This window comes from Bidens hawaiensis, unplaced genomic scaffold (genome assembly GCF_021521415.1).
Source record: "Bidens hawaiensis isolate Kalapana, Puna unplaced genomic scaffold, B.hawaiensis_p1.1 tig00001961_1, whole genome shotgun sequence".
In the NCBI taxonomy this organism is placed as follows: Eukaryota; Viridiplantae; Streptophyta; class Magnoliopsida; order Asterales; family Asteraceae; genus Bidens; species Bidens hawaiensis.
The window spans coordinates 1,414,382-1,441,489 of record NW_027491109.1 but is presented as its reverse complement, the minus strand read 5'-3'; the positions used below and the strand labels follow the sequence as shown (position 1 = coordinate 1,441,489).

Genomic DNA, 27,108 nt, shown 5'->3' with positions numbered 1-27,108 from the left:
CTACCCAAATCGCCAAACCAAATCGATTTTGCTGTTTAGCTGACCTAATTAAGCAACATGATCAGTTTGGTTTGTCTTTCTTCAAAACCGTAAATACCGGTTTACTCAAAACTTATGTTAAAACCAACAACACCCTTAACCAAATAGTTCATAAAGAAGCAAATTAAATTAAGGACGTGCATTTACAAAGGTCTATATTCAATTCCTTCAATAACAATGCCAAAACAGTTTGTGTCTTTAAACCTTTCTTCTTGTACAGTAAATTTAAATTTTTCCTTGTTCATTGGCAAAACTTCAAATTGAACTTCCATCCAGCCATCCTTCCGTTGCTTTGCGTGGCCTTTCATTTTTTCGAGAGATTTAGTTTGATCATCCTAGGCTCCAATAATCGGTGGATGACAACGGGGGTTTAAACATATTGATAATGGAACCACAGGAGTTCTAAGGCAATCAACAATCTCCATTACCATTGGACCATCAAATGAAGAGTAGTTATCAGATAGTTTGTATATGAGGTGACACGAGTATCCTGAACGAGGTATTAACGTCTTCACAGTCTCGGTAAGATTAAGATATATAGTAAACTGATAACCAATAAGAGACTTGGTCACCACTTTGAATCTGCAAAAAAAATATGTATTAAGCTTCAAAGTTACAAGAAACAAGAGATCAAAACATATATAAAGAGAGAGACCTTGATTCTGGCTCAAATACGGAATTGCATGTCCACTCGTCGACATCCAAGAATGTGCTTGCGGGTATCATAACACGTTTCTTCATATCTTTTCGAATAGAAAACCACTGCTATCGGATACAAATTTGTGAGGTTAGGACTACATAATTACTATCATTTAAGAGAGTAATTTTAACACATGACACTTTCTGAGAACTAAAGTAATTTTAAATTTTAATATTCATTAAGATACTACATTTAGGCCAACAACACCATGCTAACTCACAAAATGAAATATTTTGGTATTCTATGAATGCAAACATTAGATTTGTTTGGGCTAAAGATTAGAACTTGTTAATTAATAATCTTAAGAGTAAATTACAAAAATTGTTTTTTTTCTTGTTTTTAAATAGTCTTTATACAATATTTCAACGTTTGTCATTTGCCTTTAAAATTGATGACTTTTGTAATTAGTGTTTCTAAATGCTACACGTTCTGTCATTAAGCACCCAAAGGTCAAGTAGCTAATCAAGAGTCCAAGTTTCAAGAAGGTTGAATCGATCAACAAATGGTGATATATTTAGAGTCGCTTTAAGAGCACCCGAGATCAATGCCCCCCCCCCCCAAAAAAAAAAGGATTAGCGACCAGAAGTTGATGTTGAAATATAAGCGACCAGAAGTTGTTGCCATCATAAAAGGATCAAGTTCAAGGAGATGCGGGAACTACTCATTATTGAACACATGTATAGTTCGGTTTGGGAATTAGGACAGTGATTTGTGACAATAATTCTCGGTCCACAAACAAGTCGGTTTGGGATCGGATCGGTCTATATAGTTGGCTGTGAGATCAATAAATTTAGGAAGAGAGATAATTCCCTAATAAGTTGAAATTTTAATATGATATATATTTGCCTTAGGGACTAAGATAGGGTATATGATGGCATCCTGAGTTATACTTTATGTATGAGCTTGGTAATCAAGTTTTTGAGTTATATTTGTTAATTCATTTATCCAAATTAGCGTATCTTGTATAATCGATTCGGGACTTGATTTTGACAAAAGCCTCCTCTTTCCCAACCTTGCTCTCGAGTTCATTTATGTTGTATCAGATGAATTACGCTTTATATCGTTGTGTTAAAACGTCTTTACCGATCCAACTTATCAAACCTCTTAAGCCTAATATTGATGAACATTAAGAACAGGAATATGACTACGAACCTTTTCACCATCGATGGTAATAAGGAACCCTTTTCGAAGAAGATCGTAAAGTTCCATATTGGTTGTCCATTGTATAACTTCTTTTGACAACTTAATTACATCTGTAAAATCACTTGGCAATAGTTGCTCCAAATTTCTGTCCACCTTATTTTCTTCCTCACCTTGTTTTTCATGTGTCTCCTGTACAATGTATAAACAGTTATTGAATTAATTTGGTTAATTAATATAATTGTACAGATATATGAGCATCTTATATTTATCTATATATGGTAAAAACAAACTTATAAATTAAATTTTACTTACACCCTCCAAAGGCCGAAATTCAATTCCTTCAAACGCAAACTCGTCCTTAAAAGGAATTTGTTCCTTTGGCAAGAACTCGATACAAAATTTTTGTTGCCCCTCCTGGCTAGTAAACTGGTATAGCTTACTAACGGCCCATCCATCATCCTTTGGAACATGATATGGAATGCATGACGTAAAAAAGTTCGTCTCCCCCTCCAATTTGTATCGAAAGGTTATGTAATACGGAGGATAATGTGTGGCACCACCATATTTGAAAACAATGAAAATGGTGTATGTGACATGTGGTGACAAAAATTGAGTGTCCACTTCAACTCTGAAAGCTTGGCTGTACACATTCCATGAATAATATGGAAACCTGCTCCTATCACAACCAAATATATAGATCACTATAAATAAGGTTTTCATTAGGGGCAAATTCGGCCATTTAACAATGTTGATATTAGTAGTTTACATGGTAGTTTCACATACTAAATAATAGCGCCATCGGTGATACTCAGTTTTCTAGTAGTAGCGGTATAGATGAAGAGAAGATTAGAATAATGTTGTTAAATTAATTCACATATTATAATATAAGTTCATACAACCTTTTGAATTTAAAGCTATAATAATAAATCTCTTTTGGAAGATGGATTGTGTAAGAGAGCATGTCATGCAAAACACAAGTGATAAGATTATGTCGTGTTTGACAAACATCTGAAAGAAAATGATTTTATATATATCCGGTACAAATGAAATTAACCTACTAAATGTACAAATAACTAACCTTATATATTTCATAGCGACAGGAAAAATATCGGATTTCCTACTCACAAGAGACCCTCCAGAGAAGCATTTATTTGCAGACACCACTTTCATAATTTCTCCCTTCATATTTATTGATATCCACTGTCCAAGACATTCTCAGTTTACCGTGTCAGCATTATTATGTTTCTAAAACTTACCCATTAAGATAGTATATACTTAGCACAAAAGCAAGTTAAAATAAACTTATTAATTACCGTTTCTCCATCATCAATACGGAAACCTTTCAAAAGATGCATAATAAGTTGACTTTGTTGTTCATAACGCAAAGGAGGTACTGCAAGGTTTACAATCCTCATCAGGTTTGCAGTTTCACCAAGATTTTCAAAAATATTCTCTAAGTGTGGTGGATATGGGTTCGGTATCATGTGTGACGGTGTCGGGATGGACAGTGAAGCTGACGTGGAAGGGAGGGCAGCTGATATGGTACTCGGGATGGACACGTTGTCACTTTCTTTATCTTCTTTCCTAGTATCAGGTACCTCAAAACTTTCAGAATCAACTTTGTTTCCAAGATCTTCAAAAGTATACTGTATAAATGTTTTCTGTTATTATTTTTTTTGTCAATTTCTATTTCTTTTTTCATACTAGTATTAGAAATTGGTTTTAGATTTTTAATATTTTTTAGGACAAAGAAAAGAAATTGAAATTACTTGTTGTTCGAGTGAATACTCGAGTTCTTTCACGATCTCAGCCATTGTCGGCCTATCTTCACGAGCTCTCTTCAGACATTGATACGCAATGGCTGAGAATGAACTTAACGAACCTTGACCCATTTGATCTTTTAGACCAACAAGAATAATCTCATCTAACCTCTTCTCATCGTAGCATCATCTCCACTTAGGCACTAAATTATTGATGAGTCTACCATTACGATACTCGCAACATAATCTCCCACTCAGAATTTCAAATAACACCACGCCAAAAGAGTACACATCTGACTCTTTGGATAGAAACCCCAACTCCCAATACAACGGATCACAATACCCAAACGTGCCAACAAATTTTGAAATAAGATATATTTGCGGTTGGTTAGCTGGACCAATTTTTGATAGTCCAAAGTCAGAAACTTTAGCCTTCCAATTCTCATCCAAAAGAATGTTTGCGCTTTTGATGTCTCGATGAAGAACTCGTTGATGTGTCCCCTTAGGATCATGTAAGTAGTTTAAACCACGCGCAGCCCCAACACATATCCTCAAGCGTTGGGTCCAAGTAAGAGCATTTGCATCACTTAGATATCGATCAAGGCTCCCACGTGAAGCATATTCGTACACAAGTATCATATTATCACCGTCAATGCAATAGTACATAAGAGAGATCAGATTTTCATGTTTGTATTTGGAAAGCATCATGATCTATTTACAAAACTCAATGTTCCCTTGCCCGAATCTACGATCTAATTGCTTAAAAGCTACTATGATTGGTCCCTCTAGCAGAGCGAGTTCTCCTTTATACACCCTCCCAAATCCACCACGCCCAATCACCTTGGCGGGATCAAAATTATTGGTGGCGGATACTATATCTTCATTTGAATTTGGAGGTGATCAAAATCTTTCATGAAAGACATATCATATGAATCAAAGAGATAGATATGACAAAAGCAAAATATAAGAGTGAATATCTTGAAAGAAGATTGAAAGTGGTACTCTTGTGATGGGAAGAGTCGTCTCTTTAAGTCACAATATTACAGCCATCTATATCAAATATTTGTGGCTCAAATTAAGTCACTTCTTTAAAATCTAAATCTCACTATAAATGGTCATAGATCTCCACCTTCTGCGCCACACACTTCCACAGCTCATAAATGCATTCACTCCAAAACCCCAATCATTGAAGAAATTACCTAAAGTGGGTGAGCAATTCCAACTTGAATTTCTTATTTCCTTTCTTTGGTAATTTTTTAAAAAACTAAATTACATCTATTTTTATCTATATTTCGATATAAATTTGATCCGAAACAGGGTTAGCCCTTTCGGTTCCTATAACGATTCCCAGTATCGTAACGTGCCGAGATGAAGCAAACAAAATTCCCTTGGGTGTCGTTGTAATGGTTTTGGATATCAAAGGAAACACAAAAAAAGTAGTGGCATAATAGTAAATGTTGTAGCTTTATATTACTAAAGCATTATCGTAATTACTCTAGTTATTATAAAGTTGGTGATAATTACTCCGGCTAGAAAATAAATACATTCTTTATAAGAATAATAACTCTAATTATAAAAGTAATTACTTTATTTGTTATCGATTATGCGGAATTAATCAAGAACACACGAAGAACCAAACGAAACCCTAACATTTTAATCTTTATAGAAATTGAATCAAACTGTACAATTGAGTTAGGGTTTACAATCTTGAACAAGAAACAAACAGAAATTACAAAAGGAATTATTTCTAGAAACAGAACTTGAGAGAGTAGTTAATAACCGTCATCTTCAACGCTATATATAACTAACTCCTCTGTAGCAACAAATCAGTTTTCCAATCTTTCACTTTACACCCCTGTAGTTTGTCGAAGTTGTCAGTTAACAACTAAACCTTATTTAACTCTTCTAAACAAATTCAGCAATTGACAAAATTACCCCTGAACTTGTTAACCACCAATTAACATCCATTTAACCGAACTAACAGATGTAATGTACGAAAGATTATTGATTGAACCATGATCACATCTAACAATCTCCACCTTGATCTTGGATCAACCAATATTAAGCAAATCCAAACATAAATCAACCAATATTAGTCAGCATATCAGCTGCATTTGCCTCAATCTCAATGTAATCAATATTTACCTCCTTAGACTGAACTATATCTCTGATAAAATGCAATCTAACATTAATATGTTTGGACCTTTCATGAAAGACTTGATTTTTAGACAGTTGTATAGCTCCTTAATTGTCACATTTAATCACAGCCTCTACATCTTCTATTCCAAGCTCTTTCACAAATCCCTTCAACCATATAGCCTCCTTAACAGTCTTTGTAAGAGCCATATATTCAGCTTCTGTAGTTGACAAAGCCACCACATGCTGCAATGTAGCTTTCCAACTAACAATACCACCCAAAACCTTAAATGCATAACCTGTTATAGACCTCCCTTTGTCTAAATCTTTAGCAAAATCTGAGTCTACATAACCATGAATCAGACTTTCATTTCATCTATCTTGCCAAACATTAGACCCACCTCCTTAGTTCCACTCAAATACCTAAGGATCCACCTAACAGCCAACCAATGCATTTGACCAGGATTAGCTAAAAATCTACTAACCACTCTCACCGCATATCCTATATTAGGTCTAGTACAGACCATAAGATACATCAAACTACCAAATTCACTAGCATATGGTACATTCTCCATTTTTTCTTTTTCTTCATCTGATGTAGGAGAATCTAATCCCGATAACTTGAACTGTTGTCCAATTGGTGTAATTACTGATTTGCCCTTTTCCATAAAAAAACTATTCAACACTTTCTTTATGTAGGAACTTTGTGTTAACTTCAACAACCTTTTATTCCTATCTCTGCAAATCTCCATACCAAGTATCTTCTTGGCATTTCCCAATTCCTTCATCTCAAATTCTTTCATCAACAATTTCTTTGTAGCTGCAATTTCACTTTTATCCTTGCATGCTACCAACATGTCATCTACATAAAGAAGTAAATAAAGCATGTATCACGCTCCCTAAAGTAAATACAATTGTCATGTTTACTTCTAGAAAATCCATGTGATACCATATATTCATCAAATCTTTTATACCATTGCCTAGGAGATTGCTTAAGCCCATACAATGATCTTTTAAGCAAGCATACCTTATTATCTTGCTTCTCCACCTCAAAACCAGTGGTTGTCTCATGTATATCTCCTCCTCAAGGCCTCCATGTAAAAAGGCTGTTTTTACATCAAGCTGCTCAAGCTCCAAATCAAGAGATGCCACTAATGACAGGATTACCCTTATTGAAGTATGTTTCACCACTGGAGAAAATATTTCATTATAATCAATCCCAGCCCGTTGTGTGAAACCTTTAGCAACCAATCTTGCTTTAAATCTTGGTGCTTCAACCCCTGCAATACCCTCTTTCACTTTGAAAATCCATTTGCAGTCTACTAACTTCTGATTCTCAGGCTTATTGACCAAAACCCAAGTTTCATTCTTCATTAGGGATTCCATCTCTTCTTTCATTGCTTGTTGCCATAAGTCTTTATTTTTAGACTTGATTGCTTCATAGTAAGTAAGAGGTTCCAAAGTGTCTTCTTGTTCAGCAGCCATGAAAACATAAGTTGATATGTCATCATTGCCCCCTGTACCTGAGTGGAGGCTGAATGACTCTTCTAGTTCTGGTTCTGGCTAAACCAGGGCTACTTTGAACTTCACTAGAAGGTCCTGCCTGATCTGAACTTGTAACTGTCTCAGAATTACCCTCAGACTCTAGCTCCACCTCAAACCGAACACCAGCATTCCCTGTATCACTACTGTCTTTCTTACTCAAAACATTACAGTACATTATGTCTTCTTTGAACACCACATCTCTACTTACAATCACCTTTGGACTACCACCAGCCATTCTCCAAAATCTATATCCTTTTACTCCTTCAGGATACCCCAAGAACACACACTTTATAGCTCTTGGCTCAAGTTTACCTTGGTTTATATGTGAATAGGCTAGGCACCCAAAAACCCTTAGATTCCCATAGTCAGTCTTCTTTCCAGACCACAACTCCATAGGAGTCATCATGTCGCTTGCAGAAGTAGGAGATCTATTTACCAAGTAACAGGCAGTTGTGACTGCTTCTGCCCAAAATGCCCTTGGCATCCCCGAATTAGACAACATACATATAACTTTTCCAACAAAGTCCTATTCATTCTTTCAACCAAACCATTCTGTTGTGGAGTACCTACCACAGTCAAGTGTCTTGCAATTCCCATTTCTTTACAATACCTATTGAACAAATTATTGCAGAATTCTAAACCATTATCAGTTCTTAACTTTTTTAGCTTCTTCTCAGTTTGGTTTTCAACTAAAACTTTCCACTCCTTAAACTTTTCAAAAGTTTCATCCTTAGTTCTAATTACATAAACCCAAACTCTTCTTGAATAGTCGTCTATTATGGATAAAAAATACCTTGCTCCACCAAGTGATGCAACCTTTGCAGGGCCCATAAATCAGCAAGAACATAGTCTAAAATCTCTTTTGTGCTATGCTTACTTTGGTTGTATGACACCCTTTTGGCTTTTCCCATGACACAATGTTCACAATGATCTATTTCACAACCTTTTAGATCACCAATGTCTTTTTGTTTATTTAACTCTACCAACCCTTGAACACTGATATGGCCAAGCCTCCTATGCCATAATTCAGCTTGACTGACCATTTTACCCTCAACCAATGACACAGTTCCTGCAACTACTTCTCCATCAAGAAAGTAGATATTATTACCCTTCCTAGTACCAGATAACACAACCATGGATCCCCTTATCACTTTAATCTTCCCATTTCTCATACTAACATGATAACCGGTTCTTTCTAATGAACCAAGTGATATCAAATTCCTTTTTAGATCAGGAATGTACCTTACATTGTCAAGTTGATACTCAACTCCATTGTCAAGATTGAAAGTAACAGTTCCATACCCAAGAATCTTACATGGCCTATCATCACCCAATTTAACAACTCCAAGATCTTCATTTCTTAACATACTAAACAGATCTTTGTTTGGAGTCATATGATATGAGCACCCTGAATCAAGAATCCATTCTTTGTTATCCTCTCCACTAGAGACCACCATTACATCAGAACTATTATACCCTTCTGACTCTTCCTGTCCAAAATTACCATTCTGCCCTTTTGAACTACTTGGTTCTCCTTTCTTCTTCTTTCTTTTTGGACAGTCCTTCTTAAAATGTTTCTCAGAATTGCAAATATAACACCTTCTTTTACCCTTTGACTTTGATCTTGGACCACCTTTTGACTTGTGATTTCTTTGTTCTTGTCTACCTCTCACATACAGTCCCTTTACACCATCATCCCTTGTTTCCCCCCCTCTTTTTCAGTTCTTTTGAATTTAATGCAGCCAATACATCTTTCATTGAAAGTGTTTCTCTACCATACATCAATGTGTCCACAAAGTGTTCATATGATGATGGTAGAGATGAGAGAAAGATTATAGCCTGATCTTCCTCATCTAATTCCACTTCAATTTCTCTAAATCCAATATTAATTTATTGAATTCATCAGTATGATCATCTAAAGTTTTACCTTATGTCATCTGAAAAGTATAGAGACATTTCTTGAGATACAATCTGTTGGCTAATGACTTAGTCATGTATAGCGATTCAAGCTTTGACCAGACTCCAGCAGCGGTCAGTTCTTTTGATACTTCTCTCAATACCCGATCACCTAAACTAAGAATAACCGCCGAATGAGCTTTTTTTAAAAGATCCTTTCTCTCTTTGTCGTTGAGAGTTTCCGGCATGTTTGGCTCTCCCAACAAGGCATCAGAGATACCTTGATGAACCAACAATGCCCTCATCTTGACCCGCCACAAACTGAAATCATTCTTCCCGTCAAACTTCTCCAAATCAAACTTTGCATTCACCATTCTTTAATTCAAACTCATAGGGGATCTATTTCTTCGCAATTGAACCGAGCAACAAAGCTCTGATACCAATTGTTATCGATTATGCGGAATTAATCAAGAACACACGAAGAACCAAACGAAAGCCTAACAGTTTAATCTTTATAGAAATGGAATCAAACTGTACAATTGATTTAGGGTTTACAATCTTGAACAAGAAACAAACAGAAATTACAAAAGGAATTATTTCTAGAAACAGAACTTGAGAGAGTAGTTAATAACCGTCATCTTCAACGCTATATATAACTAACTCCTCTGTAACAACAAATCAGTTTTCCAATCTTTCACTTTACACCCCTGCAGTTTGTCAAAGTTGTCAGTTAACAACTAAACCTTATTTAACTCTTCTAAACAAATTCAGCAATTGACAAAATTACCCCTGAACTTGTTAACCACCAATTAACATCCATTTAACCGAACTAACAGATGTAATGTATGAAAGATTATTGATTGAACCATGATCACATCTAACATTATTTATAAAAATAATTATGTTACATAAAAACAAGCAACTGATTACACATCAGAAATTAATTACTCTAGTTATACAAGTCAAGTAATTATTGTAACACAACAAAATTACTCTAGTTTTATATTTACTCACAATATCACGTCTCATCATAAATACTCCACTTATTACTTATCAACATTATATAATCATATTACCTCTATTACTATTAGTAATACAAAATTAATATTAATATTACTAAACTTGGATCTATCTTTCGATATCCTATCTGGATAGGTTGGGTCATGGAACCGGTGTGGATGATGGCTAAACGGCTTCTGCTCTCGGTTGTCACCTTTGTTCCTGATGACATGCTCGACTCGATTTCCGTCCAACACGTATGATGTTGCAACCGGAGGTGTGAGAACCGTTTAATCTCTTGTTGCAACTCTAGACCACGGACTCGTCATTTGTTGTAAAATGGGAATGCATCTTTAATGAGAATTAATGAAAATAATCCAACAATATGTCAATTACTATAAAGATACATATATATCATAAGTTAATATTAGTTGTGATAAACTTACAACTTACAAGCAAGGTCTAAATTCAATTCCTTCAATAACAATGCCAAAAAAGTTCATGCTTTTAAATTTTTCTTCTTCTACAGATAGCTTAAAATCTTCTTTTTCTGTTGAAATTTCTGCAAATTGAACTTCCATCCACCCGTCCTTCCTACATTTTGCATGGCCTTTCATTTTGCAGGGAGTTTCGATTTGATCATCCTTGGATCCAATAATTGGGGGATGACAACGCGGGTTTAAACAGATTGACAAAGGAACCACATAATTTCTAGAATAATCAACAATTCCTATTACCATTGGACCCTCATATGAAGAGTACTGATCAGATAATTTGTATATGAGGTGACATGAATATATTGTTTTAGGTAAAACTATGGGTTCAATCTTAGTATAACTGAGATAAATAGTAAATGAATAACTGATAGCAGACATGGTCACCACTCCGAATCTGCAAAGTATATAGTCGAAAAAAATTACGCATGATGCAATATGGTGCCAAATAATCATCTTCACGGTTATGAAAACATGACATCGCAATGATGCTATGTGGTGTTTTTACGGTATATTTTTCATACATTGACTTGTTAATTAGTTGTTTTAACTAACACGTTATATTGTATAATTAGAGTGACGAAAATGGTAATTAATCGGCACCATTTTATTAAAAAAAATGCTGGTGTTGATTTGATGACATGTATGTACACTTGTCATCAAACCAGTTTGATTATTTTGATGGTAACGAGAAAAACAATTATATTTGACCAGTTCCGTTTTTAACTAACAGAACTTTTAGTGAAATGTAGATAAAAATAAACATGCCATAAAGGAATATAACACGTTATATTGTATCATTAGATGACGAAAAATGTAAACAACGTCCCTTTTTACCCAAAAAAAAAAAAACTTAACACATGATCATGTAGCTTGGATGACATGGGTTTTTGTTTTAATCATTTTCACATAATATTCACAACTTGGTGTTAAATAAAGTTTATATAAAATCATAGAAAAAAATAAAAACTTTCCAACAACATGCTCAAAACTTTATAAAACATTGTATCTTAAAAGTTATAAAAGAAAATCAAAATATCTCAAATGTAAATATAAAAACAAATAATTAAAATCATAGGAAAAAAAAACTTTTTGTATTGTTCTATTATTTTATAATTATAAATAAAATATTATTATATGAATTACAAAATTGTCTTGACCCTTTCTGTTTAGAATGAAAGTTGTGTACCATGCATTCAAACAACCTAAGTAGTGTTACTAAAAGAGAGAAGGGGGGGGGATGACCTTGATTCTGAATCTGGTACTGAATCTAATGTCCATTCTTCTTGTCCCAAAAATGTACGTGCTGGTATCATCAGGCGTTTTGTCATGTTTTTGCTAATAGAGAACCACTGTTTAATGACAAGCAGCCGTTTTGTTAGAACTAGAACAATGTTAACCATTAGATTATTTTATCTATGACACAGTAATTAAATAAATCATGTATAAGAGTGTATTTTTAGGTGTTTAGGAATAGAAGGTCGAGCAATCGACTAATTATAGCTCATCTGTTCTTAAGTGAGTAGGAGGGGTTCAACCATCATCACGTTTCAGTTGATAGTGAACGCTTAGCGGATATAACAGCTTGCTTTTGTAAATACCAATTGTACCCTTCAATACATTTGCACTTTCTATTTTAACCGTGATACAAAAGAAAGTTGTGTAATTGTTTAGCGCGATCTCTTTCTAGCTTTCATTATAAAGGTCAAGTATATATTATGCAGAAATATATTTTGCGGTTTTCTGTATACGCTAAAAATTAGTGACAATATGTCTTAGTTGACGAGAAATGAAGAAGGAACTGGAATACCTTTTCTCCCCGGATGAGGAACCCTTTGCGAAGAAGAAAATAAAGTTCCTTGTTGGTTGTCCATTGTATAACTTCTTTTGATAACTTGATAAAATATCGAAATCTTGTGACAAATTTCTTTCCAAATGGGGGTCCATCTTAGTTTTTCCCTTACGTTTGTATATGCATCCTCATCCTATAATATGAAACAAATACTATTAGATCTCTCTCAATCATTTGATTACAAAAGAAAAATGAAACGATTAACAAACATGTTTTTAGTCTAACTAACTAAATCACACCCTCACTCGTTGTTATACTAACATCGATAAGATGTCTAACAACCATAATCATTGGTTAATGGTTAACTAACAATTAACAACACAGATTAACAAAGTTACAAGAGTAGCTCTTATACTTTGACTAACTTGCCAACTAAAGACTTATTTCTAACAAGGTTAGATTATGATAAAAAAAGAAGTTAAAAATGACATCAAAGAACGAATCATTTTACTTGACTTACATTCCCAGTAGGCCGAATTTCAATCCCTTGAAAAGCAAGCATGTCATTAAGGGGTATTTGTTCCGGTGGCAAGAACTCAATGTTTAAATTTCGTTGGCCATGGCAATTGGTAAATTGGTATAACTTAGTCATTACCCATGTCTTATGGTTTTCGTAGGTGATGCATGATGTTGAATAATGTGTCTCCTCATCCAATTTGTATAGGAAGGGTATGTAACAAGGAGCACTAAAATGACCACAATGTTGGAATACAATGTAAATGGTGTATGTGACATGTGGTGACAAAAACTGAGTGTTAACTTCTACTCTGAAGCGATTGCTATAGACGTTCCACAAGTAGTGAGCGAATATGCACCTGTCGCAATTACATAAATTTTGCTAAGATTGTATACTAAACTTTAAAATTTGTTTTATAATCATGTCACATTATTACATAACCATGCTTATTAGGCAGTTATATCTGGTTTTAAGGTAACACCAACCGTCACATGGTGTTCTTTTGAAGTGTGGATTCATATAGTATATAGGATCTCGATAACATAAATTTATATGTAATATGTATTTGTGTATACAACTCTTAATGGGTAAGTTTCATAGTCATGCTGGACGATTCAGAGGCTACCTCTTAATCGGTCAGACCTCATAGTGGTTCAGCACAAGATTGTCAACAATCCCTAAGTTAGTTCTAACATGTCGATATCTTTTAATTATAAAAAAACTAAACATTTTTATACATATGAGTAAAACTTGTAAAGAAATTGACTTACCTTGTACTAATTGTTGTATCCGGCATAGGTGGAGGACCTGTGTTCTTAGTTACAAGTTTGTCTCCATAGAAACATTTGGTTGCAGATAAGACTTTGCTAACTTCTCCATTCATGTTTATTGATATCCACCGTTATAAGACAAGCATGCATAGCATATTTAATTAGTCATCATGTAATCAACAACATTTATGTTACAAAAAAATTTTACTAATTACCGTTTTTCCATCCTCAACAAACAGTCCTTCCAAGAGAAACATGAGCAGTTGATTTCGGGCTCCATAAGACACCGGAAGCAATGCACCGTCTGCAATCCTGATCAATTCAGCAAAATCCACTTTCTTTGCGAGGTTATCAAGATTCTCCTAGAAAATGTTTAGTGTCAGTTTCTTATTCTTCTTTCCATTTAGTGCTAAAGAGTGGGATTTAGACTTGTTGTGTTATAAATCAGGAAAATTAAATAAAATTACTTCTTGTTCGAGTGCAAACTCAAGTTCTTTCACGATCTTAGCCATTGTCGGGCGCTCTTCACGAGTTCTCTTCACACATTGATAGGCAACGGCTGAAAATGAATTTAAAGAACCTTGATGCATTTGTTCTTTTAGACCGACAAGAGTAATCTCACCTAACCGGTTCTGCTCGTAGCATCGTCTCCACTTAGACACAAAAATGTTACTTAGTTCACCATTAGTGTACTCGAAGCATAATCTCCCACACAAAACTTCAAACAACACAACTCCAAAGGAGTACACATCAGACTCTTTTGATAGGAAACCCAGCTCAGAATACAACGGATCACAATACCCGAGCGTGCCAATAGCATTTGAGATAAGATATGTGTGCTCTTGGTTAGCAGGGCCAACTTTCGACAGTCCAAAGTCAGAAACTTTAGCCGTCCAGTTCTCATCCAAAAGAATGTTTGCGCTTTTGATGTCTCGATGAAGAACACGTTGTTTTGTCTCCATAGGATCATGTAAGAAGCGTAGCCCACGCGCAGCCCCAACGCATCTCCTCAAGCGTTGGGTCCAAGTGAGAGCATTCGCATCACTTAGGTATCGATCAAGGCTCCCACGTGAAGCATACTCATACACAAGGATCATCTCATCACCGTCAATGCAGTAGTGCATAAGGGTGATAAGATTTTCATGTTTGTATTTGGAAAGCATCATGATCTCTTTCCAAAACTCAATGTTCCCTTGCCCGAGTCTACAATCTAATTTCTTAAAAGCTACCATGATTGGTCCCTCTGGCAAAGAGAGTTCTCCTTTATACACCTTCCCAAATCCACCACGCCCAATCACCTTAGCGGGATCAAAATTATTGGTGGCAGATACTATATCTTTCATTTGAATTTGGAGGTGCTCATAATCTTTCATGAAAGACATATCATATGAATCAAAGAAATTGAAATACTCCGTAACAAAGAGAGATAGAAAGATGGAAACAAGTGTAAGCTAGTGAATTTATGTATTGAAATATTGAATCTGAATGAGAATAAAAGTGTGTAATCTTGTGATGGAAAAAGTCTTCTCTTTTAGTCAACTCTCAATAATTTCAGCTATCAACTGGATCAGATATCTGAGGCTCAAAGTTTTCATATATCAAAATTGATTAAAAGTTTTACAGCTCACAAATGCATTAAATAACAAGTCTTATACACCATTCATATTTGCATATTCTGTAATTAATTAACAAATACTAGTTACAAGAAGGAAAAATAATTCACTGTCAAACCACATGGATTCATGCGCTGATTATCTCCATGACTACTTAGCTTTCGCTTCGCATTTTAACCTTCTAACCGCTCCACTCATCCAATAAGATACCCAAAGAGAATACAAAAAAGACATTTACATGGGTCTAAATTCAATGACTTCAATTACAATGCCAAAAAAATTCATGTTTCTAAACTTCTTTTCCTCTACAGATAACATATAAACCATGTCATTCGTATGAACCGAAACTTCTGAAAATTGAACTTCCATCCAACCATCTTTCCTTTGCTTTGAATGACCTTTCATTTTGCAGGTCTGCAATGGACCGGAACATGATCTTTTACCATCATAGGACCCGATAATTGTAGGATGACATCGACTGTTTAGACATATTGACAATGGAAGCAAATGACATCTATAACCATCATCAATCCCAATCACCATCGGACCCTTGAATGAAGCGTATGTTGATGGTAGTTTGAATATGAGGTGGCACGAATATTTTGTTTGAGGTGATAATATTTTTGAATCGATTCTAAGACGAATTTCAAAGCTATAACGCTTAAGAGACTTGGTAACCACTTTGAATCTGCAAAATGTATAATCTATTCTAAACTACTTGAATAATATCTGAAAAGTGATTATTAAATGCTTATTATTACAAGATCCCTAACCTTGATTCCGATTCAGGTACAGAATTGCATTTCCAATCAAGAGTATCCAAAAACGTACTTGCGGGTATCATAAGACGTTTCTTCATATTTTTGCTAATAGAAATCCACTGTTCATTGATAAACACGAGTGTTGTTATATAATAGCTATTGTAAGACTATGAAATTAGTGAATTTCATTCCGTTAATAGGTTAGTACAACATATAGAGCTGTAAACTAAGCCCGTGAACTTGATACTAATAAACTCTAAATACTACGCGTTCCTATAGCGATCTTTTGAAAGGGTTAAGTATTTGAAATAATAATATTCATCAAGAAAAACTGAAGAAATAATAGTAATATCTTATCACCATCAATGAGGAAACCTTTGTGAAGAAGAAAGTAAAGTTCTTTCTTGGTTGCCCATCGTAGATGATCTTTTGACAACTCGATTAAATCTGTAAAATCTACCAGCAAATTTGGTTCCAAGTCGGTCTCCATAACTTTTTCCTCTTGGTTTCCACATGTCACCTATGAAACATATACCTCCTTTATATGATTTGTTGATTATGATGTAAACAAATATATCAATGGAAATTTTAACTTACATTTTCCAAAGGCCGAAATTCAATGCCTTCAAACGCAAACTCATCCAGAAAGTCAAACTTGTGGTCTAACGGAGTTTGACGCCTTGAAGAGAAGTTGATACTGAAATTTTGTGACCCATGGTGGCTAGTGAATTGGTATAGCTTAGTAAACAACCATACATCATCCTCTTTGACATATGCAATGCATGATCTAGAATAATGTGTGTCCCCATCCAATTTATATTCAAAGGGGATGTATTTTGGACTACTTCTTCCGCAATATTTGAAGATAATGTATATTGTGTATGCGACATTTGGTGACAAAAAACGAGAGTTAACTTCCACTCTGAAACGATCGCCATATACGTTCCACACATAATCTGGAAACTTGCACCTATCACAATTGCAGAGTTTAAAGCTATCACATTTCAAATCAGACAATATATCCGTGAGATAGAAAAATAATAACTTTTTATGAAAGCATTCATATGTTAGATTGGAAATTTGAAGTTAAACGATATAAATTTGAAAAGAGATTCGCTTATTATATATTTATTGGTAACTTCTGTTAGGTGCCACATGATGTGAGGCGTTCTTTTAATACTAACCTTGCAATTTTTGCTCTCCTGTTAGGTGCAACATGTGAGGCATTCTTAGTTACAAGATTGTCGCTAACAAAACATTTTGTTGCAGATACCACTTTGGTAACTTCTCCATTCATATTGATTGATACCCACTGTGTAGCAAGCATATACATTTTATTATGTCAACTGATATTTTTAAACAAAATGCATAGCAATCGGTCCCTTATGTTGTCATAACTTAGGATGAAAACTTCACATACCTAAAATAAAAGCATTTACTATAAGCAACTAAAAAAAAAACTAATTACTGTATTGTCATCATCGATCATAAAACCTTTCAAGAGAAGCATGAGAAATTGATTATGTGATCCATAAGACAGAGGAGGTGAAGAAAGGTCTGCAATCTTGATTAGCTCTGAAATATCCACTCTCTTTCCAAGGTTTTCAAAAATCTCCTACATAATAATTAGTAAAAATAGTACTAAAGAATAAAAAAAGATATTAAAACAGAGAGAAAGTAATACTTGCTGTTTAAGTGCAAACTCAAGTTCTTTCACAATCTCAGCAATCAATGGTCGTTGTTCACGAGCTTTCTTCACACATCGATAGGCTATGGCTGAAAAGGTATTCACAGAACCTGGTTCCATTTCTTCTTGTAGACCAACAAGAGTAATCTCATCTAACCTTTCCTCTTCGTAGCACCGTCTCCACCGAGGCACTAAAATGTTACTTAGCTCACCATTACTATACTCCAAGCATAGTCTCCCACACAAAACTTCAAACAACACAACTCCAAATGAGTACACGTCGGACTCTTTCGATAGGAAGCCCATCTCCCAGTACAATGGATCACAATACCCAGGGGTACCGACAACATTAGAGACAAGATATGTCTGTGGTTGGTTAGCAGGGCCGGCTTTTGACAAGCCAAAATCAGAAACTTTATCGGTCCATTTCTCATCTAGAAGTATGTTTCCACTTTTTACATCTCTATGAATAACTCTTTGTTGTGATCCCATGGGATCATGCAAGAAATTTATCCCACGCGCAACGCCTACACATATCTTCAACCGTTGGGTCCATGTGAGACTAACATCACTTAAATAACAGTCAAGGCTCCCATGAGAGGCATACTCGTACACAAGGATCATCTCATCACCGTCGTTGCGAAAGTGCAACAGAGAGACTAAATTTTCATGTCTGTATTTCGAAAGCGTAATGATCTCCTTCCAAAACTCAACGTTTCCTTGCCCTAGTCTACGGTCTAACCGCTTAAAGGCAACCATGGTTTTCCCCTCCGGGAGAGTTCCCCTTTGTACACCCGTCCAAATCCGCCCCGGCCTATTAGCTTGTTTGTACTAAAGTTTTCGGTAGCGGATATTATATCTTGCAGTTGTATTTTGAGGTGATCAAACTCTTCTATGAAAGACATTATATAAAATCAAACTCTTAACCTAAGGCGTGCAAAGTGCAAACATGCATCTAGTGCTTGTCAATTTGTGAATTAACAACAGAAATGGAATACTTAAGCAGCTTAATATTAATTTGTATACTAGTTAATATTTCTGATATGAAATTTGAATGAGATGACAGTAATCCAACGAGCAGTGCAGATACATAGCAATTATTAAGCTACAAAATATGTGAGTGAAATTAATAAGTGTATAGAAAATTGGGAAACTGTTTTTGTTGTCGGTGTGGTGGTGAAACCGACAGAACTGGAATTGAACAAGTGGACGGGTTTGGGTTTGACCCAGTTTGAGATAAATAGTGTTTGGTTTTGATGGTTACTTAGAACAACTTTTTTATAACAACTTTTGGAACAACAATTGATGGACTCAAGATTTTTTTCTAATGGAATCCATCTTTTGTAGTGTAGAATTTTCACAACCCAACGATAGAATATTTGAGGTGGTTGTCGTTTGAGTCAGGTCGGGGTGAATATTATTTGAAGAAGATGAAGACTCAAACTTTATTTCTTAACTCCAAGTTTTCCTTAAGTTTTTTGTTACATAGATACAAGATTTCTATACTTTGAAGTTTTTTTTTAATTAAATAAAACCCTAAGTTTTAATTAGAATTTTAAAAATACAAAAAAAAAATAAAAAAAATTGCTTTTAAACCAAATAAAACACTAAGTGTTACTTAGAACTTTAAATAAAAAAATGCCTTTAGTAAGTTTTGAACCCATGACGATTATGTTTGAAAAGAAATATTGTATACCATTAGAGGTGGGTTAAAGTAAAAAGAGAGTTTATAGGAATAGTAAGAATAAATCTAGGCTCTTAGATTTAAAATCTAGTTGTTGACATTAGTTTTTTTAAATACCAAATAGTTTCTTAAGAATTAAGATATAGAATTTAGGTTACATGGTTCTTTAGATAGGCTCGCATAGTTTTCCGAACTCCAAATTGTATGTTTTTCCTACTTAAGATATAGAATTTAGGTTACATTAGGGGTGTTCATGGTTCGGTTTGAAAACGCGAAACCGCCCAAACCGGTCATCGGTTCGGTTTCACGGTTGGTTTTTTTTATTAACTTTCGGTCGGTTGGTTTAAAAAAATTAAAACCACAACGAACGGTTTGGTTTACGGTTTATACCGAAAACCAACCGTGTAAAACCGGACCGGACCGTATGATTTGGTTATATTTATTGTTTAAGTATTATATGTATATACAATAATATTATTATGCATAATTATATTAAAGTTATTGTTACATATAGAAACACTGCTATTACTACAGTAAAGAAAAAAGATGGGCTGGTATTTTAATCTGGCCTTCTGTGTACTTTTACAATTTAGGCAACTTGTGTTATGCAAGTTTCTTGATAACATCGTTAGTTTTTACAAGTTTGTGTTTTAACAACTTAAATTCTACAAATTCATGAACGATGTACTTGTATATATCATATATTTACTTTGGACATTTTGTATAAAGCGCAACAAGCCCAAACTGTGAAACCAAACCGGAACCAAACCGTTACCAATAGTTTGATTCGGTTTGGTTTAAAAGTTCAACGGTTTGGTTTCGGTTTACAATATAAAAAACCGTTACTAATGGTTTGGTTCACGGTTTAACCTAAAAACCGCGAAAACGGACCGTGAACACCCCTAGGTTACATGGTTCTCTAGATAGGCTCACATAGTTTTCCTAACTCCAAATTTTATGTTTTTCCTACTCTTTCTAAAAAACTATGTATTTTTATTTAAACTATTTTTTTACCACTACACTATAGATAACTTTGTTAGGGAGGTGGGGGTGGTCCAAAACCCATCACTTGCAACATCCAGTGGGGGTGTGCAACCTAACCCCACCACTTTCCATCACTAGTAAGAGAATTTTAGTGGGGTTGTGTTGTGATGGTTTGGTTTTACAACTTAAAAATTAAAAAAACAATATTTTACTATAACATGTTACAACTTAAAAGTTATATTTTAAAAAAATAAAAGTTACATTAAACAATCTACTTCTCGTTAGAATACGGAAATTTCAAACCTAAAGAACCTACAACTTCAAATATATCATATCTCAACAGATGGTGAATATCTTCATCCCGCAAGTCTAACTGCACATTCTCAGGAACGGGAACCTGAGTAGGAGGATCTGACACCCAATCTGGAGAAATTGCACGTCCATCTTCTTTTATTAACATATTGTGTAATAGCTGCATGCATATACTAAGCTAGAGATCGTGGGTTTTTTCATTGCACGCATCGGTCGACTAAGTATGCACCATCTACTCTTTAAGACACCGAAAGCTCTCTCGACATCTTTTCTTGCCGATTCTTGCAACTTCTTGAACGCCTTTTCATTGGTCTCGACAAGAAACAAAAAGGCTTTCACAAAACAGACCATTGCGGGTAGATACCATCGACAAGATAGTAGCCACGTTGGTAATATCTCCCGTTGACAAAATACGAACAGAAAGGTGCGGTACCATCTGTTACGCTTTGAAACAACGGATGTGTATAGAACAGTGTTGTCGTTGTTTGAGCTAGGAACACCAAAATAAGAATGCCAAATCCATAAATCATTTGACGCAACCGCTTCAAGTGAGATGGTTGGTCGTTTGATATCACCCCTAACATACGCCGCTCGAAACTCACGTGGACAATTCATTCATTCGATATGTGTATCCGACTAACAAAAAAGTTACACTCGTACTATAGGTGTGAGATAGCAAAGAAAGGGAAAGACCCTCGGTCAGTGTATTGAAGTTGATCAAATCAAAGAAAAGGTGAATACACGCCAAAAACTTTGTGAGGCCCCGTTACCGGTGCCTCACATTGGACGTTGGATTTACTCATAAACACAGTTTTAAATATCAGAGTTAATTAAAACTTTCACGGAATATAAAACTTTCATTAAACATTACATATAACTTCAAAAACATATCTTAACAAACATTCTTGTCTTTCAGATTAAACATAAATAAACATAAAATATCTTGAGTCATCAGATGCCAGACTTTTATCCTCCTGCCATGTGCCCCACTTAAGCCAGCTGCTTCATTCTACTCACCTGCGTGCATACTAAAAGTCAGCTATGCTGAGTGAGTTCTAGTTAATCATATATTACACAATCTGTCACATACTTGCACACGTACCCGAAGGGTTGTACATTAATCATACTTACTCTTCATATTTAACTATCCATCCTATTAAAGAGCCTTCCGCACTATAACCTCACAGATATTATAAGGGTCTGGTCCCTACCATCACAGATATTATTAGGGTCTAGTCCCTACCATCACAGATATTATTAGGGTTTGGTCCCTTTGTTTCGTACTACTACAACATACCTGTCCTTTACATGCTTTCCTTGACGATACAGGAAATCTCCGAAGAGCGTTCACGTACCAGCAACATATCATGATAACATCATACTTTATCATCCATACATCATTATACATCATATGCATTCATACATACAAAATTCATACATCCAATATATCAATCATATCATTAACTACCACCTGACGGTCCATGCAATATCCGAAGATCGTTCATGCACCGTCAAGCAATCATCATACATAATTCATATAAGGCATACACTTACCACTTAAGGTAAGTGTATTAACTATCACATCGAGTATGCACACAGCCCCGAAAACATAACAAGGAAGTAGGGCTAGAAACTTGTCACGCCCCATCCAGATGGGGGTTAAAAATGTGACCGATTGATATCAACCAAACAGCGGAAACAATAATTTATTTATCTTACAAACAATATTTGATACATGATTGTTTTTAAAAGGAAGCTTTTAATACAAGCATAAGATTTTAGTCAACATTGTGACCCAATGCAACATTTATTTATACACAATGCTCCTTCAGTTAGCTTCTTATTTCCTCGTGATTTCTAATTCCCTGAAATACATGCTCAAAAAGATTTGTGTCAACATAAAGTTGATGAGTTCATGAAAGTAGAAAACAATAATCAATTTAAGTGTATCATCTTGTAAAGTACAAACATAACATGCCGATAAATCAATTCTTATTTCCGCAAGAATATTTGCTAACATATATACTTTTAGTTCACCACATCCATGAACACACAACACCTCCTTCTACACCGCATTCCACGCAAGGATGTCATTTAAATATAGTAACGGTACCATGACTATACGTATATATGCCCCGAGTTAAGAAACTTAATGATTAGCATGTGTTTACTTTAAACAAGATACACTAAAAAAATATTCAAACTTGATAAACATTTATAGCATGTATCCATCCCAAAAATAAATAATTGAAAAAGGGGGATTTATCATGAAAACTCACCTTCTTGGTAGGTAATTGTTTTCCTTTGGATCTCTAACTCGTGACTTGCCTACGATCAATAGTGCTTATGTATTTTAGATTCTAGTATGCATAATATTATCGATTTTCTTGAAACTGGACTAATTTGTGGTGTAGGTATATTATATTTAGCAAAAGTATATAATATTCAAAAATAATATACACTCATACTATGTGAAAATATTAGATATAATAGTAATGGTTCGATGCATATTTGAAGTTCATAAAATAATATTTTGTGCATAAAAAAATCAACTAAAGTAGATTATTTTTATAGTCAATAAAAGTTTAATATTTTACTTATGTGTACGGATATTTTGAAAAGAATAATTTACATAAAGAAGAAAAACCTCTTTAAAATATTCAGAGATTTATTATATTAAAACCACAAAAAGTCTTTTGTAGACCTGTGAATTTAATAAGGGTAAATAGAATACTTTGAAAGCTGGGCCACAGTTCTTTTCTTCACAAAAGCAAACCTCACAATTATTTCAAGAAGAAGAAGAAGACAATATATGTAAAACAAGAGTTTTAAAAACAGAGGTTTAATAATCTTTCTATTTTGTATATTCTTGATTCTTTGAAAACCCGAAGATTAAATCAAATTTTGGGTTAAAAAGGATTTCTCACATTGAGAGAAGAAAAATAGAAGGGGTTAGATGAGTATTTAAACTTCTTGCACCATCCTTTGGTATATGTAGCATAATAAGAGAGAATTTTTGTGGTGTGTTCAGATTTTGGAATAATGCCTGCTTTTAAACTTGAAACTCAAAGAGTGATATGGTGAGAGTTTGTCTTGGGGAGGTAGAGGGTGGTGGAACGTGGCAGAGATATGATGTGCCAGAGAAGCTTAATGGAGCAGGAAGTTTGTTTAATTGCATGTGCAGGCTTTTGTTTTCTTTCCCTTTTTATATATATTATTATTATTATTATTATTATTATTATTATTATTATTCTTTTACCTTATAGGGTAGAGTCTCTTTTTTTTTGTGGTTTTCGAAGTCTAAATGAGAAGTAGGATTTCATGTTTATTTTATTAGAGGTCACAACCCAATGTGATTACATGCAAATATTTTTCTTTGTCTGGACTCATGATCATATATATATATATATATATATATATATATATATATATTTTTGTTATTTATTATTCAAAGTCTTTTTGAAATATTTTACCCTATCACATTGTTCCATTATTAAATATATTTAAATCTAGAGTCACATTTATGTGAAAGACAACATAATTATACATATATGTGTAGACTTTTAGTTCGTAAGTTAACATTATCATTAATTTATTATATATATATACATATATATATATATATATATATATATATAAGTTATATATATATATAACTTATATATATATAAGTTAACATTATATATATACATATATATATATATATATTTGGATATTACAATTCTCCCCACCTTATTGGAAATCTCATCTTCGAGATTTATTTTTGAGTAAAAAGATGTTGGTACTTCTTCATCATTTCGTCTTCTCTTTCCCACGTAAATTCAGGGCCTCTTCGAGCATTCCATTTGACTTTCACCAATGGTAGTTTACTTGTTCTTAGATTTTTGATTTGCTTGTCGAGAATTTGTATTGGCTCTTCAACGAAGTATAACTTTTTATTGATATGGACATCTTTTAGTGGAACTACTAATGATTCATCTGATAAACATTTCTTTAAATTTGATACATGGAATGTATCATGGATTCCTTTCAGTTCTTCGGGCAATCTTAAACGGTAGGCAACTGATCCAACTCTAGCAATAATTTCGAATGGCCCAACATATCGCGGACTTAACTTTCCCTTCTTTCCAAAACGTATCACACCTTTCCAAGGTGATACTTTGAACATTACCTTGTCGCCAGTTTGAAACTCCAAAGGTCTTCTTCTTTTGTCAGCGTAACTTTTCTGTCTGTCTCTTGCGGCTTTCAATCTTTCTCTAATTTGTTTGATCTTGTCGGTTGTTTCTTGCACAACTTCGGGACCTGATAATTGATTTTCTCCAATTTCAGCCCAACATAATGGAGTTCTGCATTTTCTGCCATATAGAGCTTCGAACGGTGCTGCCAAAATGCTGGAGTGATAACTGTTATTATAGGAAAACTCTGCTAATGGTAGGTGATTGCCCCAACTTCCGCCCAAATCTATTATGCATGCTCTTTGCATATCTTCCGGTGTTTGGATGGTTCTTTCGCTTTGTCCGTCAGTTTGTGGATGGTAGGCGGTACTTAAATTTAAACGTGTCCCCATTGATTGTTGAAAACTTTGCCAAAAATGAGAGGTAAAGCGACTGTCTCGATCTGACACGATAGATAATGGAACACCATGTCTTAAAACAATTGTTTACATAGATTTTTGCTAATCTTTCCATACCGAAACTTTCTTTTATCGGTAGGAAGTGTGAAGATTTTGTCAGTCTATCAACTATTACCCAAATAGTGTCATTTCCACGACCAGTTTTTAGAAGTTTAGTAACAAAGTCCATGGTTATTAATTCCCACTTCCATACGGGTAATTCGAGTTGTTGCAAGTACCCTGATGGTTTTTGATGCTCAGCTTTGACTCGTAAACATGTTAAACATTTTTCTACATATGATGCAACTGACTTTTTCATTCCTGGTCACCAATATTCATTTATTATATTCTTATACATTTTATTGCTTCCAGGGTGCATCATGTATTTTGATTTGTGGGCTTCTCTTAAAATTACATCTTGTATTCCATTAATTTTAGGAATCCATATTCTTTTATCTAACCTTAAAATTACATCTTTTCCCACAACTAGCAATTTAACTCTTCCAACCATTCTTTCTTTTCTTATATGATCAGTTTGAAGTCCTTTCTGTTGTGCTTCCTTTATTTGTTCGATTAAACATATTTTTACTTCTATTCTTAATGCTCGAACTCTAAGGGGTTTTTCTCTTTCTTTTCTGCTTAGTGCGTCTGCTACAACATTAGCCTTCCCTGGATGATAACGAATTTCACAATCATAATCATTTAATAACTCCATCCCTCTTCGTTGTAGGTTTAACATTTTCTGATCGAATATATGCTTTAAACTTTTATGATCAGTGTATACTACACATCTTGTACCATAAAGATAGTGTCGCCAAAGTTTTAATGCGAAAACTACGGCTCTGAGCTCCAAATCGTGTGTAGTATAGTTTTTCTCGTGAAGCTTCAGTTGTCTGGATGCATAGGCTATCACTTTTCCCTCCTGCATCAAAACATATCCAAGGCCTTTGTATGAAGCATCACAATAAATGACGAAGTCATCAGTTCCTTTTGGTAGTGCTAAGATTGGAGCACTACTCAATTTTTGCTTAAGAGTATTAAAAGCTTCCTCTTGTTTTGGTCCCCATACAAACTTTGTTGATTTCTTAGTAAGCAACGTTAGTGGTGTAGCAATTTTTGAGAAATCTTGGATAAACCTGCGGTAGTATCCAGCTAAACCCAAGAAATTACGAATTTCGATGGGAGTTTTTGGAACTTCCCATTTCATAATTGCTTCTATCTTAGCTGGATCAACCTGAACACCACGTTCGTTAACAATATGACCAAGGAATTGGATTTCTCTCATCCAGAATTCACACTTTGAACACTTAGCATAAAGCTTTTCTTGTTTTAACAATTGAAGAACTAGTTAAAGATGCTTTGATAACCTGATTGAAGATCTATTTTGGAAAAATATCTTGATCCTTGAAGTTGATCAAAGAGATCATCAATTCTAGGCAAGGGATACCTATTCTTGATAGTAACTTTATTCAATTCTCGATAATCAATGCACATACGCATTGACCCGTCCTTTTTCTTCACAAGCAAGATAGGTGCTCCCCAGGGCGATGAGCTTGGTTGAATGAAACATTTATCTTGTAACTCTTGCAGTTGCTTCATAAGCTCTTGCATTTCCGTTGGTGCTAAGCAATACGACGCCTTAGCAATTGGAGTTGCTCCAGGTA

The 27,108-nt window shown here is 34.6% G+C and overlaps 2 protein-coding genes and 2 pseudogenes across 3 annotated transcripts; all 4 read right to left on the bottom strand.

The window, feature by feature from the left end:
- Positions 1–163: 163 nt before the first annotated feature.
- On the bottom strand, positions 164–4,698 carry LOC143602927 (uncharacterized). The gene is made up of 7 exons (XM_077079890.1): positions 3,652–4,698; positions 3,196–3,528; positions 2,961–3,082; positions 2,195–2,558; positions 1,892–2,071; positions 695–801; positions 164–621 (listed from the first exon to the last, which is right to left on the bottom strand). Exons 1-7 carry the CDS (start codon positions 3,772–3,774, stop codon positions 375–377), a joined length of 1,476 nt encoding a protein of 491 aa, XP_076936005.1. The 5' UTR covers positions 3,775–4,698; the 3' UTR covers positions 164–374.
- Positions 3,829–4,350, bottom strand: LOC143604651 (putative serine/threonine-protein kinase PBL26 pseudogene; annotated as a pseudogene).
- A 5,516-nt stretch (positions 4,699–10,214) lies between the features above and the next one.
- On the bottom strand, positions 10,215–15,194 carry LOC143603849 (receptor-like protein kinase FERONIA). The gene is made up of 6 exons (XM_077080529.1): positions 14,259–15,194; positions 13,792–14,153; positions 13,025–13,379; positions 12,523–12,697; positions 11,958–12,064; positions 10,215–11,109 (listed from the first exon to the last, which is right to left on the bottom strand). The coding sequence occupies exons 1-2, from the start codon at positions 15,171–15,173 to the stop codon at positions 13,983–13,985; spliced, it is 1,086 nt and encodes a 361-aa protein (XP_076936644.1). The 5' UTR covers positions 15,174–15,194; the 3' UTR covers positions 10,215–11,109; positions 11,958–12,064; positions 12,523–12,697; positions 13,025–13,379; positions 13,792–13,982.
- Positions 15,195–16,517: 1,323 nt separating this feature from the next.
- LOC143602917 (receptor-like protein kinase FERONIA) lies at positions 16,518–18,797 on the bottom strand (annotated as a pseudogene). Its single transcript, XR_013147946.1, has 4 exons — positions 17,850–18,797; positions 17,350–17,780; positions 16,763–17,135; positions 16,518–16,685 (listed from the first exon to the last, which is right to left on the bottom strand). The product of XR_013147946.1 is annotated as a receptor-like protein kinase FERONIA (transcript).
- Between the last annotated feature and the right edge of the window lie 8,311 nt (positions 18,798–27,108).

Coding starts and splice junctions, on each gene's coding strand:
- LOC143602927 (XM_077079890.1), bottom strand. CDS start 3,774: ATGGGTCAAGGTTCGTTAAGTTCATTCTCAGCCATTGCGTATCAATGT. Junction 3,083..3,195: donor GTATTGATGATGGAGAAACG/GTAATTAATAAG, acceptor TGTCTTGGACAG/TGGATATCAATAAATATGAA. Junction 2,072..2,194: donor AATTTCGGCCTTTGGAGGGT/GTAAGTAAAATT, acceptor TACATTGTACAG/GAGACACATGAAAAACAAGG.
- LOC143603849 (XM_077080529.1), bottom strand. CDS start 15,173: ATGTCTTTCATGAAAGATTATGAGCACCTCCAAATTCAAATGAAAGAT. Junction 14,154..14,258: donor AGTTTGCACTCGAACAAGAA/GTAATTTTATTT, acceptor AACATTTTCTAG/GAGAATCTTGATAACCTCGC.